We start from the raw sequence: 19,949 nt of genomic DNA, 5'->3' as shown, positions 1-19,949 counted from the left end.
AGTAGAAAAGCAACAAGTCTGTACGGTTAATGTATATCACTACAACCTCGTATAAACATGACATTAAATTGACAGAAGTGTATATAAATCCATATTATTTGTTTAATCAATCTATTGTAATTGTACTAAACAATATCTAGTAAAATATATAAGAACTACCACTCACTTTTACAACCATATAAGAACTTTTAGGGTAAAAATAAGGGACATCCTCGAGCAAAAACTTATTAGTATTCCTATTTTACTTCGTATCCGTAAGCCTCTACTGACGGATGTAAAGAAGATACTCATATTGTTCGTCTACCTGCGGCAGTATAAAGGTGTTTCATAATAAGATTTTCTGATACTATGTCAATGTTATTGATATTTATGTCAAATAAATAAAGTTTTCAGTCAGGCCATTATAAAATATTATAACCATAGAGCACCTTCATTGCCATCCTAGGAATTGTATCCTTTTAAACATCTGTTTCGATATTTACATAAATCTTTCCCAATCACGACGAAATTCATTACACCGGCAAGTTTTTCCTCACATACAATTTCAGCCGTAAAACTTTTACTGTTGTAGCTCACAAAAAGAAAGAAAAACAAGACATTTCAACAACCACAAGGTAGGAAAACAACCACACCACGTGTCACGGTCTTACGGTCAGATACGTAGACATAGATCATACAACAAATACACTTTTACACCCTCTCGTCAGAAGTAAGTGTGTTAGTCTGACAGGACCTTGAATAATGATCAGACAAATCCCATGGTTACTTGGACATGAAGTGTCGTGTAAAATTTAAAGAGTGCAGGTGCAAGTTTTTAAGTAATAAAGGTTCTGGTACGGTAGGGAGAGTACTACAACGCAATATTGTGCTGATATCAGATCTTGTCATGAACTTTTAACAACTGTATTATTTTTTACATTTTACTGTATGTATAATATGCATGTATTAAAATATCACTTGTTAAAATTTCATACGATTGTAATGCGCTTGTCTGAAAAGTTTGTTTATTCTCTTATTTTTTTGTTGCCATGATTGTTACCGATAAGACTAATATAATAGTTGCAAATTACGACCAAACACTTTGGCTAACGCTCAGATACAACACTTGATTGACATGTACCGAATTCAGTGTTGCTAATACAGGTATATAAATGGAGCTTCATGCAAAATTTCAACTCTATATGTTACTTAATTTTTAGGATATCGTGAGCACAGGCATAAGGAGGAGTTTTACTAGCCTCTTGAATGATAGACGTCCCTAATTCTCAGTTAATAGCCGAAATATTGTAACTAAATACGTCACCATATTGAAATAATTAATTAGTAGTGATACCAGGTAACCAAGTGATTACACTTAAGAGCCGAAGACAAGAACAGAAACGTTGTTGAAGCATACAGCAATCCAATCTGCTAGCGAGATCGAAACTCTCTTTCGTGTGGATTTAGATAGGAAAATTGTCCTATTATACGCCAATATCAATAAGTTTCTAACGGGTACTTCGTCTCGATTATTCGAGACAGGTGGATCTTTTGACGTGACAACGTCTTAAATTAGGTTGCGGCTCGGAGTCACTCATGAAAAAGTGTAACGCCCGGTAACGTTACGATGCCCGTCCAGTGCGTCCGCCGCACGGGATAAAGCAGATAACTGTGGGTCCGCCGCACGGGATAAAGCAGATAACTATGTTTATTCGTGAAAATGTGGAGTGCTTAGATTCGTCATTTACAACAACTACAACAATAAAGGTAAATAATTGTACACTGATATTTCATTATCGTAAACTATGATTGATTGATTAATTGTTAGATTGACACAAAAGTTGAGAAACTGAGTTTATAGGTTATGTCATACTATTGACAAATGTTGATGGTGTTAAGTAAATTATTAGTTTAAATCACTCTGCAATCAATCGTAATTCAGTCGATTGAGAAGAAACAGCGCGTATTGCTAGTCAAACATTTAAATTAACAAATTATAACCTCTAACCTGTCATAACAGTGCGACCAAACAAACGAACTAAACCGACCAATCACCACGCGCGGAGTTAGAATTTAACTGTGTTTAGCAAGAATTTCAAATTCCAATTTTAGTAAATGTTTTATTCAACTTTACCATTTACAATAACAAATTTTAATTAATTTCAAATTATGTACAATGTTTTAGTAAACAAAATATATTTCTATAGTTAAAATTTGTGCAATTCTTATTTTCATTCAATTCCTTGTTCCTATTGTGCAATTTAATAATATTCATATCAATAAATATTCTACCGAGAAAAAGACGTTGTCACGTAAAATCTTCGCCCGTAAAACCGACTTTACAGGCAACCATAATGTTTTTTTTATAGTATTATTCTGCTAGTCTTCAACAGAAATAACCTATACGAAGATCTTACATAGCAAACTAAGGAAGGCATTTATACGGTTCAAGGTTACTGGCACTGATATAAAGTTATGCGATCAAGGACATAGTTGGTACTTACGCTATCTGTAATTCAGATCCGAGGTCCGACATCACAGACTGCTCTGTCATGGGCTCTCTAACGCATGAATCGCGAAATTGATGAGATAAATCATAAAAACATGGATGTCCAGTATTAAAATTAAAATTATATTTGAGGTAAAAGTTTAACCTTATTGCGAATATTGGCCTATATTTATAACTACTATTGTTTTTTTTCTTTTTTTAAAGTATGTTATTGACAAATGCATGGTTTGAAACGATAATAGGACTTTCAACATTTGTCTTTACATGTTTTAGTGGCAGCATTCCTGCATGTAGTAAGTTTTAAGTACATATCCATGTATTTAATTTTTTAACCCCGAGGAGAGAGTTTTAATACTCGAAACGTAACTTTAAAGCTTTTTGTAACATATATCGATCACAAATGTCTGGAATTTTACTAGTGTTTATTTTAAAAGCTTTATCCAATAAAATCTTAATAAAAATCACTGAGGAATGATTTTTAAGAAAATAAAACCCAGATTAACATCTTGGGAAACTAGCCCCATCTATATCACTATTTAGCGCAAAAACTTTGCGTGCAAAGTTTGAACAGAGTCGTTACAATGGATACCGAGATAAATGTGCGCACACAGAAACTTTGCTCGTATTAGAGTAGAGGATTGCTGAGCGCCGAAATTTGTGTTATTGGTATTGGCTGGTGGCAGGGGATGGGGTTGGGATTTATATCTGTGGGTGAATGTTGTAGTGTAACTAATTTCATTATTTCCACATGGTTTGTAGGTTGATGTTCACTAATTACATTGCAGTTTATAAAATAATTTCTTCTTTATTTAATTTATTTTTGAATCTAAAAAGTTTTAAAATTAAAAAAGTTGTATTAATTTTTATTTTAAATTTGCAATAACTATATATAAACAACTGAATTACTTACAAAAGTTCCATGATGAGATATCAAGAATGCTACGTTTGAGTAAAATAATGATGCCCTTGTATTTTTAATAAACTAATGCATAAAACCATTGCACCATTTTAAAATGACAGTACAAATTGTTTATATCTTTTAAACTCGATTGTAGTAAAATCAGAACCTCTCTTCACCAAGATTAAATTTCACATCTACTGTTATCGTAAAATTCAAATAAAACTGTTTCGTTAAAAAAAGAGTTTAGCACTGGCAAAGTGTGCATCACTCAATAAAACTTTTTTTCTTTTTTTTAAGTAAGGGGAATGCATTTGCGCACGGAGTGAGGGATTCCCTTGCTGACTACCTACTAAACCCCCTACGGGCCACAAAGGGCCCAGGCCGGAACTCTTTCGGATGACATCTTGCCTGGTCCGTGTGTCTTATGTTCCATCCAGGACAAAACTACTTGTTTCGGAAGCTAGGGGTCAGCCAGGCATCCATCTTCACGATTTTGATGAAGGATCGCATGTACATGAGTGGTGATTGCATTCCATGCGTCCTCACTCTGCAGCATCAGCATGGTGTCTGCCGAAACATCGCCAACTGTGGTAGCGAGAGTATTACATCATCATCCTCCACCGGGCAGTAAGCGCACAGAGGCGACCTGACTTTTCCCGTCAGGTAAATAAAATACTCGTAAAACAAAATTAAATTAAAATAAAACAAAATAAAATCCAATAAAACTTGGAATCACGTATTTGAAGACGATGAAATATAGTAGTCTTTTAAAACAGTCTATTTGACATGCTCAGCCTACGTCATTGAGATGATCCTATATTTTAAATCAAGATGATTTTTATTCAGGGCTGGTGTAGTGAATGCTATGCAGCTAGAGGAGGAGACCCAATAGAACTTGATCTTCATCCTCCTGATCATCCCTGATTGATCTTAATTTTTATTATATTGTTAATACGTCTTTTAGATAACCATATCCACGACTCATGATCATGTGAATAGTCAATGCAACGTTTGTAATAATCCTTATTACAGACACTTCACAGTTACTTTTCTTTTCATGCTGATAGAGTTAGGTTATGAGCTCAACCACAAATATTAATTCAGGTCTAACGATGTTTCCATCAAGGATAACTCTCTAGTATAATTTATAGTAATTATGACGCCCTCAGTAATTTATTTTATCAAATATTTTGAAACTTGTTGAAACAAAATCACCAAAATTAAATAACAAATTAATGGTTTAATACTGAGTGAAAAACATTATTGTTGCATTATTTTGAAAATCTTAATCTGTTGTGTACATAAGATTTTCAATTATATCTAGACATGTCTAAGTTTAAATGGGATATATCTAGAATCACATTGGATACTAAAACCAAGGAGTCAGTCCTATTATTTAGTAATTAATTGACCGTCCACAGATAATGCCCTTTGCATGTCTAGTGATAATTAAGAGCTTTGAACTGCGATGGATTGGCGAGATTCGTTCCGAACGTGGGTGGAAAATGTATGTAAAAATGTAGTCTGATAGCAACTGGTAAAAGCAATCACTTATAAAAAGGCATTCTATTTACTGTATCTTAAGGTTGTTCCTTCCTCTACTCTCATAACTATGGATATCCCTGCTCTGAATTAAAATATATCTTGTCTTATAACAGAGGACTTAATAAGTATCGTAGGAACCAGTAAAACCTCAGAAATCCTGACTTTGAACACCTTTTATAGAACAATTTCTAGATTTCCATTTTGAAATTATTCAGAAAACTCTTTTTGGGAGTCAAAATATTCCCTCGAGATTATATTCAGCATAGCTACCGCATAGACTTATTTCCTAAACCTGTGTTAGTATATCTGGACAAAAGCGGCCTTAATAGCTTCGTTAAATTTAATGAGAGAAGATTGCCAATATCAGTAAATAACAAACTTAGAACTTAAAGTGTTTACATGGTTATTGCAGATCGATCTAAAATCTTGGTATTTACAGAATATGCTTGTAGAATTAGCGTATCAAATGGGATGACCATCTGTTACGGCAGCAGGATTCTAAATTTTACAAGAATTTGTTTGAACTTTTTTTGCCGAACATTGAAATGACTCATATTGATTTTTATGTATTTTCCAACTAGATTACATGATAATTCTGTGAGGAAAATTGAGAGGCAAAGCTGATTAATAAATTTCCCAGCCGTCTTTTCGTGATCATTCCGTTCAACTTATTTACATATAGTACAGCAAAACTAATAGCTTATTATAATCATAATTTTGCTGATCCTTAAAATTTTTTAGCAGATTGTTGTAACTCAAGGTTTAATTATATGTGAATTATAGTGTCGGAACTTTATGTATATTTTGTGGTAAATCTCTGAGGTACTCGTATCAAGAATTATTAGAAGTTGAAACTTACGGGTTCAAGCAACATTTCTCAAAAACTAAAATGGTCTGTCCAAACATGTTTTGATTAAAACTCACTGCTGAGTATCGATTATTTAAAAAGGTAACAAGAGTTAGCATACTATCCATCGTTAACGATAGAAAATATCCAAAGTCCTGTTCCTATTAAAATAACGATATCGAGTACCGACAGGAAGCTGAATGGATAAAAATCAAAATCGAATCATCGAAACGAATGATCAAGTCATTACCAAATGTGAAAAGTGATGGAATTAAAAATCGTTCAATAAATTAAAGCGACTAATCTACTAGAGAAACAAACAAATTTGCACTATGATATTATTATCTCGGTCAGTAGTGTTTCAGTAACATTTCAGAACAATACAATCCACTCAGGGCAGGAATGAATACAGTAACAAGTCTCGCATAGCGTAGCTGTGCTGATTGAGTTATTTGTTGAAGTGCTTGTCTGTGACTTTCCGGGCTACAGTCCACTTTTCCATTAGCAAGCGGAGCTTTGACTGTTCCACTAAAACGCTTCGTTATGAAATATGTACTCAAAAACAGTTTGTTGCTCTCTCCTACAGTGGAGAGGTTAATAAGTTTGATTGTATATTTTCAGATTTTCTAAGTGGTTGTATAATGTACTGCGAGTTTTACTACGGTGTGCGAATATTAACCGATGATTAATACCGATTAAAAGAATATCACTAACCTGTATTTTTGGAGTATGTATTCTATGCATTATATTTCGGTATGGTTTTGACAAAATCGTGTGTCTCTACAAACTAATCATGTTTTTTATTACCTAACGAGTTTTTAAGCTTTTGCTGAGATGTTGGACGATCGCTATGTAATTAATTTTTAATTTCTTATTACATATTGCTCCCAGTTTAATCCGTCGCAATTATACAAAAGAGTGAAAAGACTTAATTAAATTAAAAATAAACTATCTATACTTATAAAAAGCAGTACGCTTAGGGCAAAAGATACCGCAGGTCTCAGCTTCAAACTTTGGATCTGAGTTTGAGAAAATGCAGATTCTAATCCTGCAGGTAAATCGACTAAATGTACGCGGTGTAAAACTGTCGGGACTAATTATTATCAATTTTTAAGGGGTGAACCCACGATCATAGCCTTGAACAAACTGTCCGTCTCACAGGTGTCTTTCTTAAGGAAGGATTATATTCCTTATTGTACTTAAAATGTATGTTCAATATCTAAATTAATTACATTAGTCTAATGTCTTTATATCCGTACATTATTGTATTCATATATAATCTGTAACAGTTAAAATGTGTAAAGACTTCTAAAACAGTAATTCTGCTTACATGATTTTATTATTAAGGTTCAACAATAAGCGTCAAATTGTGTATAACGTCGGTCTTCAATTTTATTTACCACAGACGTAGTTATCGAATTGCAAAGTTAATCCAACATTAGTAACTGTCATATATTTTATTGACAACTTAAAAAAAATATTACGCAAATTGTTAATTTATTGATATGATTTAGCTCTTCTCATCATGTTAATGAGTTATTAAATAATATATAAATGTGGGTGGGTAATTTAATTTTGGATCTATTTGCTCTGAAATCTAACATAAAGTGATAAAAAAACCTCTTGTATTTTAACCATTAAGGTACATTTTTAGAAATAAACATGTGACACATTTTGCGAAATCTTTTACAAGTCTTGAAAGTTATTTTCATGAACAATGATCTGTAGTCTAGGAGCAAAGAACCAATTATGTTGACGGTATAAACAAACAACCTAGTCTTTCGTATTCGATATTTATAGAGCAAATAGATTATCAATCACGCTTGTTTTATACTGATATTCGTCACTTGTAGCTAACGCCAATTTATCGTACATTTATCGTGTCTGACGGTTAGTTTTAGGTTTGTAAAATATAATATGAGATACATTTATGGTTTTTTTATTTATTTTTCGAATCGATCTTGATTGAAAATAGTATGGCTCATAATGGATTTCCCTCTCAGGAGAAATGTCCCTGTTGATTTTAAGAAAATGTTGCATCTTTACAAAGTGCAACTCTAGTAACAATGGAACGAAAACAGAAACTCTGATTTTAACTCGTACGTTTTAAAGAATGAATGGATAAATTTCTTCTATTAAAAATAGAGATAATGAGAAACTTACAAGAATGTTTTATGCAAATAAAGGTTTGTGAAAAAACTTATACCTTACACATCACCTTGACGTAAAAACAAAATACCTTACAATTAAAATGTTTACTGCTTTACAAAACATATTATTAAATATACATTTCTTAGCCTCAGGAATAAGCCTACATGAGTGGGTGCCTGTGCGTAAGCTTGATTTATATCGAGATCTGTCTAATAAATGACGAAGAAGATTTTTAGTAAGTTCTTATCTGAAATCCTAGTCGAATGTAGTTTAATTTTTAACTACAAATTATTAGGTTACCGTCGCGCAGAAACTAATTTACGATAGATAAAGTTGTTAAAAAAACGAAAATTTAAGACAATATTTGTTACATACAAAAGTAAAAAATACACAAAATTAAAAGATCAAGTCAGCTCCTTTGCAGCAATAATTGGGTGAAGTGAATAAAGCTGAGCAAATGCTCTTTTCTCCAAAAAATTAGTACGTACTCCAGTTTCATGTGAAGAAAAAGAAATTGCTCAATGGAGGCTCGGAGCACTTTCTCATGTTGACAAATAGACAATTGACTTGGAGTATCTACTCACCATTTTAGGTGAATAAAACTAGGCACTTGCTCCAAAATGTGAGCCGGTACTGCAGAAATTACCGATCTACTCATTAGTAGATACAACTTGCTCAAGTAAAGACGTTCAATGACATTCAATCTTTTGATAGCAGAGTTTTTACCTTCTCGTGCTGTAAAAGTTTACAGAGTGCGTCGGGAATCTCTAGAGCAAGACTACCGAGCTCTTTATCGTTTTAATAAAATGAATGTTGAGTGGATTAGAGATAATTTTCTTGGGTAAACCTCTGAAAGGCGTGGTGGTGCGTTGCCCAATTTGGACAGAATGCGTACTTTTATTCGATATGTTGGTGATCCAGGGTTTCAGAGTGGTGTTGTCGAAGATGTTGTTATCGACAAAACTACAGTCACAAAAACCATTTCAGATGTAATGGCAGCTATATTACTGAAAAAAAAAACGTATGGATAAAATTTCCGTCTACAAGAGAAGAAATGGAATAACAAAAAGCCAATTGGCAAGAAAAATACAGATTTCCTTCAGCCATTGGAGCTGTTGACTGCACTCAAATATCTATACGCAAGCCTTCGGACCATGGCGATGAATATATAAATAGAAAGAGGTTTCCAAGTATAAATGTGCAGGCAACTTGTAATTTTGCTGAAGAGTTCACAAGCGTAGATGCTTTTTGGCCAGGTTCATTGCATGATGCGCGAATTTGGAGAAATTCAGATATTTACAGAATGATGGAATTCAATCAAGCTAATACAATCCTAATAGGAGATTCGGGTTACGGGATAGCTCCCTGGCTTATGACACCCTATGAAAACCTAATAACTGCTAGAGAAAGGGCAAAAAATCTGTGTTTGGCCCAAGAAAGAGTAATAATTGAACGTTGTTTTGGTCAATTGAAACAACGCTATCCAATTATGCAAAACAAAATTAGGATTAAAACTGAAAATTTTCCATCGATGGTTGTTTGTTGCTTTATTCTTCATAATGTAGCAAAAAGACTAAGTGATGAAGACTTTGACTTTAACATTGAGGAAAGGCAAAACAATAAAGTTGGCACCAATCCTGCTTGCGACCGTGACAATTTTCAGTACAGTACATTGTTTCTCCTGTTTATTCGGTTTGAACAGGTCCTATCACAGGACATTGGGTTATGAGAATGGGGAGAATTAGATTTAAAAGGGGATCAATCTCTCCTACTCCTAAGAAAGTAAATAAATATGTGGGTTTATAGGCGTTGCATTAAAATAATAAATATAACTAACTAGCTTAAACAAATCGAAATCGTATAAGCATTCGTTATATTTTAACTAGAACAAGTTCGGAGTTACTGGAGACAAAATTTATAACTAATTTAATAAGTGTTTTAAAACAACAGTTAGGAAAAACTGTGGCTAGGGCGCATTGTGTTTCAATTATTCCTAAAACAAAAGGAAAATATAATATTAACTTTATAATTCCCAAATCAAAAAGTCTTGTGTCTAACAAATAAGTTATAAAAGTATATTTGAATATTATTTTATTAAAATAAACATTTAATAACCTAAACAAATCATATAATAAGTTACTTTAAAGTTTACATTTATACAGTTTTTTTTATAAAATAAAAACTAAAATCAAATGGTTACAGTTTATTAAGATTGGAATGGTATTTAATGGGCCGGAGAGAAAAGACTCTGTGAAAAATGTAGATGTAATTAATTACCTGTCATGTTAAACAGGCTGGATATGTGTTAAACTTCCGGAATGTGGTGTAATTTATTGCTCCGGGATGTTTATGTGTGGAATGGCAAATGTTGGCAAATATGCTGGAATGCAGCCCTCCGGAAATTTGGAACACCGCTTTGTATAACGAACGCAGTGCTCTGTGTAGGGAATTAGCGGGTATGCTTATGCCTGCTTTAAGACCTTATAAACAAGCTTCACAACACAAAAGTTCCTTTTGAGCCCATATATTATAAAGAAAATCCCATCACAAATTTTTCAGTTTATGGTAGTGAAAGATTATTTATACATTTCTTGTAATCTACATGTTAAAACGTGGCTTTGTTATGGCTTTTACTAAGAAACCATTTAATGAGTTATAAATAAAGTATGTAGAGGTTAAAGGATACAATTAATTATAAACAATGCTCACTATTACTTTACTTTTAAAATTATTTATGTTTTATACGCAACGTATAAATCTCAATGTTATATACAATTTTTTTCATGAAAAAACAAACAATGACGAAGGGGAAAGTTCAAGGTTACGCAATAAAATATAAAACTGAGAATAGATTTGTCTTATGTGAACGCAGAAATTACTAAATACTAGAAATATTTCTTCTTTCAATAAAACCGAAAACTTTAGAAAGGTAACAAAATTTGTTCCCTAATCCTGTTGGTGCGTTCACAAAATGTTTCGGCGCTAGATTTAGGACCTTAAAAGGTAATAGAAATTTAAAATTATGTAATATAAAGGGAGACTTGATATTTAAATGGGTTTCCATAACTAGTATAACGAATACAGGTAATGTTTAGAATGTAATATTATTATTGTACTTATATAACATAACCTGATGTCAAGTAAATTCAAGAAACGTAATATTACAGTATAAATTGTTCCTATAAAATAAATCCCGAATATCAAGAGTATGATTTAAGGTAATTTATTATAACATAGGTTTTGAAGCCTCCGAATTATGAATCTGTGATACTGAAGCCAGGAAATTTTATATTAGAAATAATTATATACATTTAGTGTTGGTGGTTTAGCATCTTAGCATTATATGTAGCAATGTTGTTGAGAAAAGCATGGAATAAATGTTGTAATGAAACAAAATAAATTGGGAAAAGCAATAATGTACTAACATAATTCAGTAATATATAAAAAATATTTTATAGCAGAATGTTATGTTATTTGTATTTTTACTACATACGGAAATAACTTTTTTAATCTGTGACCAGCTACACATCATAAAGATATTTAATGGGTTATTAGGTAGTGTGAGAGATGAATACGGGCTGGTTAAAGCAGAACTCCGTTTGCGGTAGTTCAACAATGAGAGGATTCCACTGGTTGTTAAAATGTGTAGGCTAGACTGTTGAAATTTTTCCAATAAAACTAATGTGCAATTGTAAACTCATTGTATGGAAGATGCCCCCCGATCAGATTAGTGGAAAGTTCATTCAAGATGAGAGTTTCACGTGGAAAAAACTGATGCTAACATCGAGGTGTAATTTTTTTACTCATACTGGAGTAAAGCTTACATATGTTATCAGTAGGAGACCTTGAAGGCGCGCGTGCAGGCCACACTTCTTATCAGCTCGCTAACATGTGGACAAGCTGCCGCCAGTTGGGACACCTGTGATAATAAGACAGCCACTTGTGACCTTGTCTCTTCATTTCTATCATTCACACTGCGCATTCTTTATATCTTCTCTTCTGCCCTATCCCGTAGGAATTTAAAGTATATTAGGCATTTATGAATTTATTTACCAGTTTACATTTCTTTCATTGTGAAGATATTTTTCTTAAATATAAATTTGTATTTTGTGCTCCATTCATTATATCAGTGCTTTTTCTGAACTAGAAACAAAAAAAGTATGTAGTCTTCAAGACGTACACGTCAGGCTTATCGTTTATCCAAAAATAATAATGCATGTTTAACAATTTATATGGGGAGGTGGTGATTTAATGGCAACATACATTACATAAATAGTATTATAAAGTAGACTAAACATGAAAACTTACAAAACTATTCCAAAGTATTCAAATAAAAATGTAATTAAAACTTTGTATATTTAAGAGTGTTTATTTCGAGTTTGCATTTCACAACATTATTTTTTTGTATTTAAATATTTATTGTAACTCATAAGTTTTACTTTTCACTAAAAACTTAAATTTGGGATGAAATTCCTATTTCCGGTCAAATAAATAGTAATTAACTACTTCAGACAAACTTATTACACGTTATCCTGAAATACGTGTTATTCTTTGTCAAATTTGTAACAAACTTGTTATATTGATGTACTTGACCTGTAAAATCGCTTAATACTAGCAGTAACACTTGTTTAATGTTTGATTGTAATACATTTACGATGTAAAAGACTTTTTAGATTCAAGCTTACAAAATGTTACATATATCAAACCGCACAACAATTTAATAACAATTAAACACACTGATGACATTTTAATTATACCTAACCTGCAAAAAAATGATAAATTTATTTACTTGAACCTTTACTTAATACGTCATTGCTGCACTGTGACTGATTTATGCAAGATTAGTAATTCAGAGAAATGCCTCTATTTGTTCATTGGTACTAATTTCTCATGTTTTAAATATACAAGGAAGACTGATAACTGGATGATGTTAAAATAATTGCAGCAATTTTCCCAACATTTAGGCTATTATTTTTTCCTACTGGAAGTTTCGCATATACTTCCCGCAGTAAAACAAGGACGTCATACCCGAGTTTACTTCTTATAAATTGCAAAGAATTGCCTTTTTACTGCTAGCAAGACGACATTTAGTCATTAGAGGGTATCCACAGCTCCCTAGTGAGAAGTTTCTCACATTATAACAAACTGATCTCACTAGTGATGATACAAATATTAATCAGCTCGAATCCCGATATTTAAGTTAATATACTAAGGCTACACATACACAGGATTCGCACCTAACTAATGATTTTTAACTTTTTTAACGACTCTCTAGAAATTAGTAACTTCTTTTGTTACGTAATTCTGTAAAACATTGCTTTAGAAAATTAGTTTATCTATGAAATCTCATAATATTTACTGGGGATTTTAACGGCTATCTTAAGTACAAACGTTTTACAACAAAAACGCAAACGTCTCTTGTTTAACATTGTTTCTTGTTTAATATTTAAAGATTAATTATAATAGCAGATTATGGACTACGTCCGAACCTTGATCATATACATGTAAGATGTTTATTTATACATCACAACTATGCCTCTCAAAAGTTCGATAAATAGGTGAAGGAATACTTATGTTTTAGTTCATAATTAGGGGATAAAGATGAATCTAGTTCAAAAGTCCTAAGAAACGCTTTTATTCATTTTATTTAATTATTCATTTTAGTCATTTTATTTAATAGTTATAATTATTACTGTGTCTGGCGGAATATCTAGTAATGATCAGGTGAGTTAATTCTCGGCTAACTGGTTACGTTCCAATAGCTTCCATACCATACCAGAACATTGTAATTAGTTATCCGTATATAATCTTATATACTGATTGCTGACTGAAACGGTAAAACAATACAAAAGATAGTTTGTTACAATAATGATAATTCATCGTGATCTCGTACTCACGGATAGCTCATCTTTGCTAGAGCTTGGTTGACTGATCTGTAACAAAAAATAACTTAAAATTACGTTGCAGACATAAGAGAAATACAAACTATTATTTTAATAATAACTCTCTTACAATGAATTAAATTTACTCACCCAATTAAAGCTAATAAATTATTATATATTTAAAATATACTTTGGGTACATTGGGAGGAGAAAATATAGATCGTGTGTAGCTGTGGTCTCAAAATAAAAAGTAAAGACCCAATTACTATATTGGAAGGTTAGTTTATACAAAATCTGATATAATGTTTCATTAAGATGCCATATTAATAATACTTTATATCGAAACTTGTGGAAGTCCCATGGTTTTGTCCACAATATATATAATAATATTTACTAAGCTATAAAAATGTATTTGAATATATTTTTATTGCTTTTCGTGGAATCATAAAGTACATAAAAAAGTTTTATTAATAGAAAAGTCTATTCTTTAGCATATTTTTATCGTTTATATAGAGATAAATATAGAGAAAATGTACACCCAAACAAAACATAATAAGCTTACAGAGATATGTGTGCGGACTTTCCTTTGATCTTTCAAATCCCAAATCAATAACGTCCTTTCTAAGACTACGCGAAACCTATATACCCAGTTTCAGGTCTCTACGATTTTTCTACCTCGAATTTTTCAAGTACCAAAGAAGTTCAAACCAAGGAGTCTTTTTACTAGCTTTGTTCCCGAATCAATGGGGTTCGTTTTAATACAATTTTTTCAAAGCAGGAATGGACTGACGAGCGAACAGCGGACTTGATTTCAAAACGTCCACGTTTGTTTCTTAACAACTTTTATCAAATAATACGATCTTGTCAGATTTAGTACAAACCCAATTTGCAACCTCTTTTGAAAAACGTGTAGACTACAAGTTTTTACAAGGTGCTAGACAATTTTAAAATCTTTTTTTATGTTAATTAGCAATAATAAATATATTTTATTGCATTCTAAACGGAATCAATCTTAAAATCAAGAGTTTCTAAAATATTTTCAGGAATAATTACCGGTTGAAATTAGATAAAAAGTCTACTTTTAATCAAAATAGTTCTTATTCAAAATCATAGTTATCAAAGTCTAACAGAAGTCTTCGTAATGTTAATAAACATACCTTAGCCAATACGTTTAAGTAAGTAATATTTATCATTACGTTTGGTTGTTGTTAGTAGTTATAAACCATTATCGTAGTTACCGTAATCAACCTTGCTCCAAATTGTATGTAATTATGTATTTATTTAAAGTCCCATCTTAAATGTTAACAGATATAAACAGGTACAGGAAGTAACATTAAACTTGAACTTTTTAATACTTTTACTTTTCCTCACATACTTAGACCCTACTATTTCAAATATGTTTATATGGTCTATTTTCATCGTATAACATTGCATTGGAATCAAATTATTCGGATGAAAGCAGTTTCAGGCTGTTTTAAGCAGCTGTGATACAATCTGTAAGTGGTGGAAAGTATCGTGTAAGTAGCTGTAAGTCTCATGCTGGTTGTGTGATACAATCTGTAAGTGGTGGAAAGTATCGTGTAAGTAGCTGTAAGTCTCATGCTGGTTGTGTGATACAACTGTAGATTTTACTCACGCACGTGACTTACGTATCAATATCACATGATTACTCTTGCATTACTCATATCCCGTCATTTAAGACGGAATAACATTGACCGTTAACCTGAATCCGTTATAAACATTGCTATGTGTACTGTGCTGTGCAATAATTAGTTAAGCCGGAACGAAGCCTATCACTCGTGGAGCTGGAGAATTTCATTCATATATGTCTGTCAACTCGATGTGTCAGAAAATTAACTGTCCGATAGACAAGACATTTTTTCCTGAAGCTGTATTTAAATATATCAAACACATAGTTAGATGATGGTGTATTGCACTCCATGGGATTTAGCTAAACACTAAAGAATATTTTTATATTGTTTTTATAGGTAACCATGATGGTAATGAGGCAATGAAATCGAATAATTTGTAAAGTATTTAAGTAAAATCATGTGAGATTTTAATATATCTTATAATAACTAGTTAGGTATTAACTAACAAACAAATAAACCAAATATTGGTGACTCTGTTTGTTGATTTTCACTATTTTATCAAGCTATAAACGTCAAATTAAAGAAATAAATTATAATGTTTAATGTAGAAAGATATTTTTAGATATATTACATCTGTAGAATTTAAAATTTCCAATCAAACAACATCTCTACATACATAAAAATAAGTTATAAGATTGTTAATGTACAACTTTAGCATTTGGCTGAGCGTCTCTCCGTATGGTGACACAAATTCTCTTTAGCAGTCGGGAGAGTGTTACATTTTTTTTCTTTACGCTGTTTGTTTTCTATCTGTCCGCAGAAAATCTCTATAATGAAATTACGTATACACTTCAAATTTTGCAATTACCCTCAGTAAAGCCCTTTATGTGACATGTGGTGTATTGTTCTCCTGTATTTTTATATTCTATGCCGGTTTAAAATCACTCCTGTGTATAATAAGGGGTCATTAAGAAAAATATTGAAAATTTATATTTGATTTTGGATAAGTTTTAAGATTCCAATCGATATTCATTGGTCGAATTACAAATATTCCTTAACGGATTTACGTTAGCGTAACGTGCTGCGAAGAGGTAGAAACTATGATTTACTTAATAGGCTGAAGCGCACATTCGTTTATACCTTCTCCTGTAGGAGTTTTACTTTATAAACAAATTTCGTATAGCACAATCTGTAGCTTATGTTTGCACATACATAAGGCTTTAATTTTGTATAGTGCGATGATTCATTCACAAAAAAAAACAAAAAAAAACAAAAAAACAAACAATCCATTTCCTGTCCTTAAGCACCCCTCGAAACAGTGTAAACCAGGTAATTCACAGCCTCCTAACCACCTAAAGTTTCGAACCTGACACCATTTTCACCACCAAAGCCTACCAAAATTTCAATTAAATGTAAAAATAACAACCGAAAAACCAAAAACCTCTTCCACTACCTGTATCTAACCCCATACCTTTCGAGTCGGTTGTGATCGAGGGAGATAGCCACGTCCGCCAAATCGCTGGAATGACATCCCAGCTCCTCTCTCGACGCGTTTCCGTGACGGGGGTCTGCAAGCCTGGGGCGAGGCTGCTTCAGATCACCTCATCCCAACCTCAGCCGGTGACGAAAGGGACTCGATGCAGCGTCCTGATCGCCGGAACCAATGACCTTGCGGCCGGGGGAGCAGCGGAATATATACGACAACCTGGAGAAGAGGATCACGTCCGTAGCTTCTCACAACAGGCTGATTGTCGCCACGCTGGCCCCATCGTCACGACTTGCCCTCTACGCACGATATTAACCAGCACACCGCCCTCGTGAATGCCTATATAGAAGATCTGGCTGCTAGGCACCACATCTCTGTCCTAGATATGAACAGACTGCAGCGGAAGCACTTTACGAGGCACGGGATGCATCTTCACACTAGAGGGAAGTGGCAGCTGGCCAGACTCGTCGTGGAGGCTCTTGGCGGGTTGAGCGCCTCGCCTGCTGCGGCCAGGAAGGCTGAGGTTGTTCCTGACACCCTCATTGCTGTCCCACCAATGCTGCCGCCGCCGCCGCCACCACCGTCACTGCCCGCCGTCACTGCCACCGCCGCCGCCGCCACCACCGTCGCTGTCGCCGTCACTGCCACCGCCGCCGCCACCGCCACCGTCACCGCCACCGTCAGACTCTATACAGTTGACTCCAGGGCCCCCGATGCCGACTATATCTTGTGACGACGCCGTGAAGGAAGATGAAAGAAACGGCCCTGTTGTCCATTTCTGCAGCTTCAAATTTACAAGAGCAAAGAATTGAGACTGTTTTTTTAGGGACCCCTCTTTAAATCAGCGGACAAAATTGGCAAAGAATCGCCCATCAAAAACGAACAAACTCTAAAATTTACAAAACAAATTGAACTGAAACTGCTTCATCAAAATGCTCAATTCGCAACCAACAAATTGGAAGAAATTCAACTCATGTGCGAGGATCTCAAAACAGATCTTCTTGTTGTCACTGAAAACGGTTTCAACAGTGATAACATCGCACTGTGCAAAATTCCAAATTGCAAATTGGCTTCCGCGTAGTACTGTAGACCCTACTCCAAAGGAGGAGGGGTTGCTATTTTTATAAAACAAAATTTCACGTTTGCCCCCTTTCCGATCCAAGAATCACTCGAAAAAAGATTATGAAGCAGTCGGAATCAAAATTCAAACAGACAAAATCAAAATTAGTAGTGATCGGAATATATAGGTCTCCCAGTGGAAACGAAGATATTTTTTTCTCAAAATTCGAACAATTACTGACAGGACCTGACTGATCAACATCAGGAATATGTCGTGATGGGGGATTTTAACATTGACGCGTTGGACAACACACACCATTCCACAGTTCGATTAGTTGATTTACTTAGGTCATTCGACCTGGAGTTGTTAGTCAAAACTCCGACGAGAGTGACGGCTACAACCCAATCAGCTATCGACAACATCATCACCAACCATCCAAGTGTCGCGGTGTCTGTGGTAAACACAGCTATATCTGACCACTACGGGCAAGAAGCTGTCGTCAGTGGAATGAAACTTGAAAGGGAGCCCAAAATTAACCAAACAATAAGAGGGGACACAAGGCCAGAAAACATCGCTCACCTCAACACTTCCCTGTCAACAGAAAAGTGGAGTTTTCCTTCACTCTTCTCAATCTGTAGAGCAGCAGTTCAAAATATTTAACGACGTTCCTAAATTTCCATATTAACACATGCTGCCCTACAAAAACGATTAATATTTGCGAAAAAAACGTCAAAAAACAGATGGATCACAAAAGGTATTCTGGTCTCGAGAGAGAAAGTGAAATTTTTTCTCTGAAATTAACAAACGTACTTGTAATGAAAATTTCAAAACATTCTTCAAAAAATACAAAAAAATTTACAGGAAAGTGATCCAAGCTGCGAAGCATACGATGTCTCCAAATCTATTCTATATTCTAAAAATATTTCAAAAACAACTTGGGACATCATTAATAATAAAACAAAAGTTAAAAAACAAATCAAAATTAAAAATGGGAATATACTTGTGGAGGATGGAACTGAGGTTGCCAATCAGTTTAACGAATTTTTTCGCATCCGTTGCTGTTGGGCAAAGTCCTCGGCCGTCTGAAACCGCAGGTACGTCCCTCGCGAAGACAGAGTCCAGCTGCCTCAATGTTGCTGACGCCTGTCACTGAGGATGAGCTTCACCGTATTATTCAGAAGCTCCCAGCCAAAAAGTCAAATGATCTTAATCTAATGTCCACATGGCTCATCAAACAATGCTGCAAGCATTTGGTGAGACCTTTTAAACAAATTGGTAAATTCTTCATTCCAAACAGGAGTTTTCCCCCTCCCTCCTGAAAATTGCAAAAGTTGTTCCAATTTTCAAAAAAGACGATCAATTTTCAATCAATAACTATCGGCCCTGTCTCAATTTTGCCAGTATTGAGCAAAATTTTTTAAAAGCTTTTTCTCATAAGAATGCTTCAATTTTTGGACAAATACAGTCAGCTCTCATATGAACAATTTGGATTCAGAAAGGGCAAATCGACGACAGAACGCAGTAGTGAGTCTTGTCGATATGATTGTAGAGGGAATAGAATGTCGGAACCACACAATGAGTGTGTTCTTAGACTTGTCCAAAGCATTCGACTGTGTTGACCATAGCATACTGCTCGACAGACTTGGGTCCCATGGCATCAGAGGCGTTGCCCCTTAAATGGCTTAGCTCATTTCTAAGTCATAGATCCCAAGTTGTCCAAATATCAAATCAATTGTCAAAACCAATAGAACTGAGGTACGGTGTTCCCCAGGGATCCATTCTCAGTCCTGTGCTTTTCCTGCTTTATGTCAACGACATAGGATCATCACTTCTGCATGGAGGACTAGTGCAGTATGCTGATGATACGACTCTCTGTTTTAGTGCAAGATCAAGTGAAGTGTTGGAACAACAGGCCTTTGTTGACATCAATAACTGTGTACAATACTTCCAAAGCCTCAATCTCACAACAAACTCCTCAAAATCCAACGTTTTAAATT

General features: G+C 34.0%; 1 protein-coding gene across 1 annotated transcript in view; it reads right to left on the bottom strand.

Moving 5' to 3' along the window:
• Window positions 1-19,949, bottom strand: part of LOC124366056 (bumetanide-sensitive sodium-(potassium)-chloride cotransporter) — a 175,030-nt gene that overhangs the window by 116,560 nt on the left and 38,521 nt on the right. Inside the window, exon 3 of the mRNA XM_046822265.1 lies at window positions 13,830-13,865. Within this exon, the coding sequence (XP_046678221.1) occupies window positions 13,830-13,865 (36 nt within the window). The remainder of the gene's footprint in view (window positions 1-13,829; window positions 13,866-19,949) is intronic.

Source organism: Homalodisca vitripennis, chromosome 7, assembly GCF_021130785.1.
Source record: "Homalodisca vitripennis isolate AUS2020 chromosome 7, UT_GWSS_2.1, whole genome shotgun sequence".
Classification (NCBI taxonomy): domain Eukaryota; kingdom Metazoa; phylum Arthropoda; class Insecta; order Hemiptera; family Cicadellidae; genus Homalodisca; species Homalodisca vitripennis.
The sequence above is the reverse complement of the archived record's forward strand: the minus strand, read 5'-3'. Positions and strand labels throughout refer to the sequence as shown.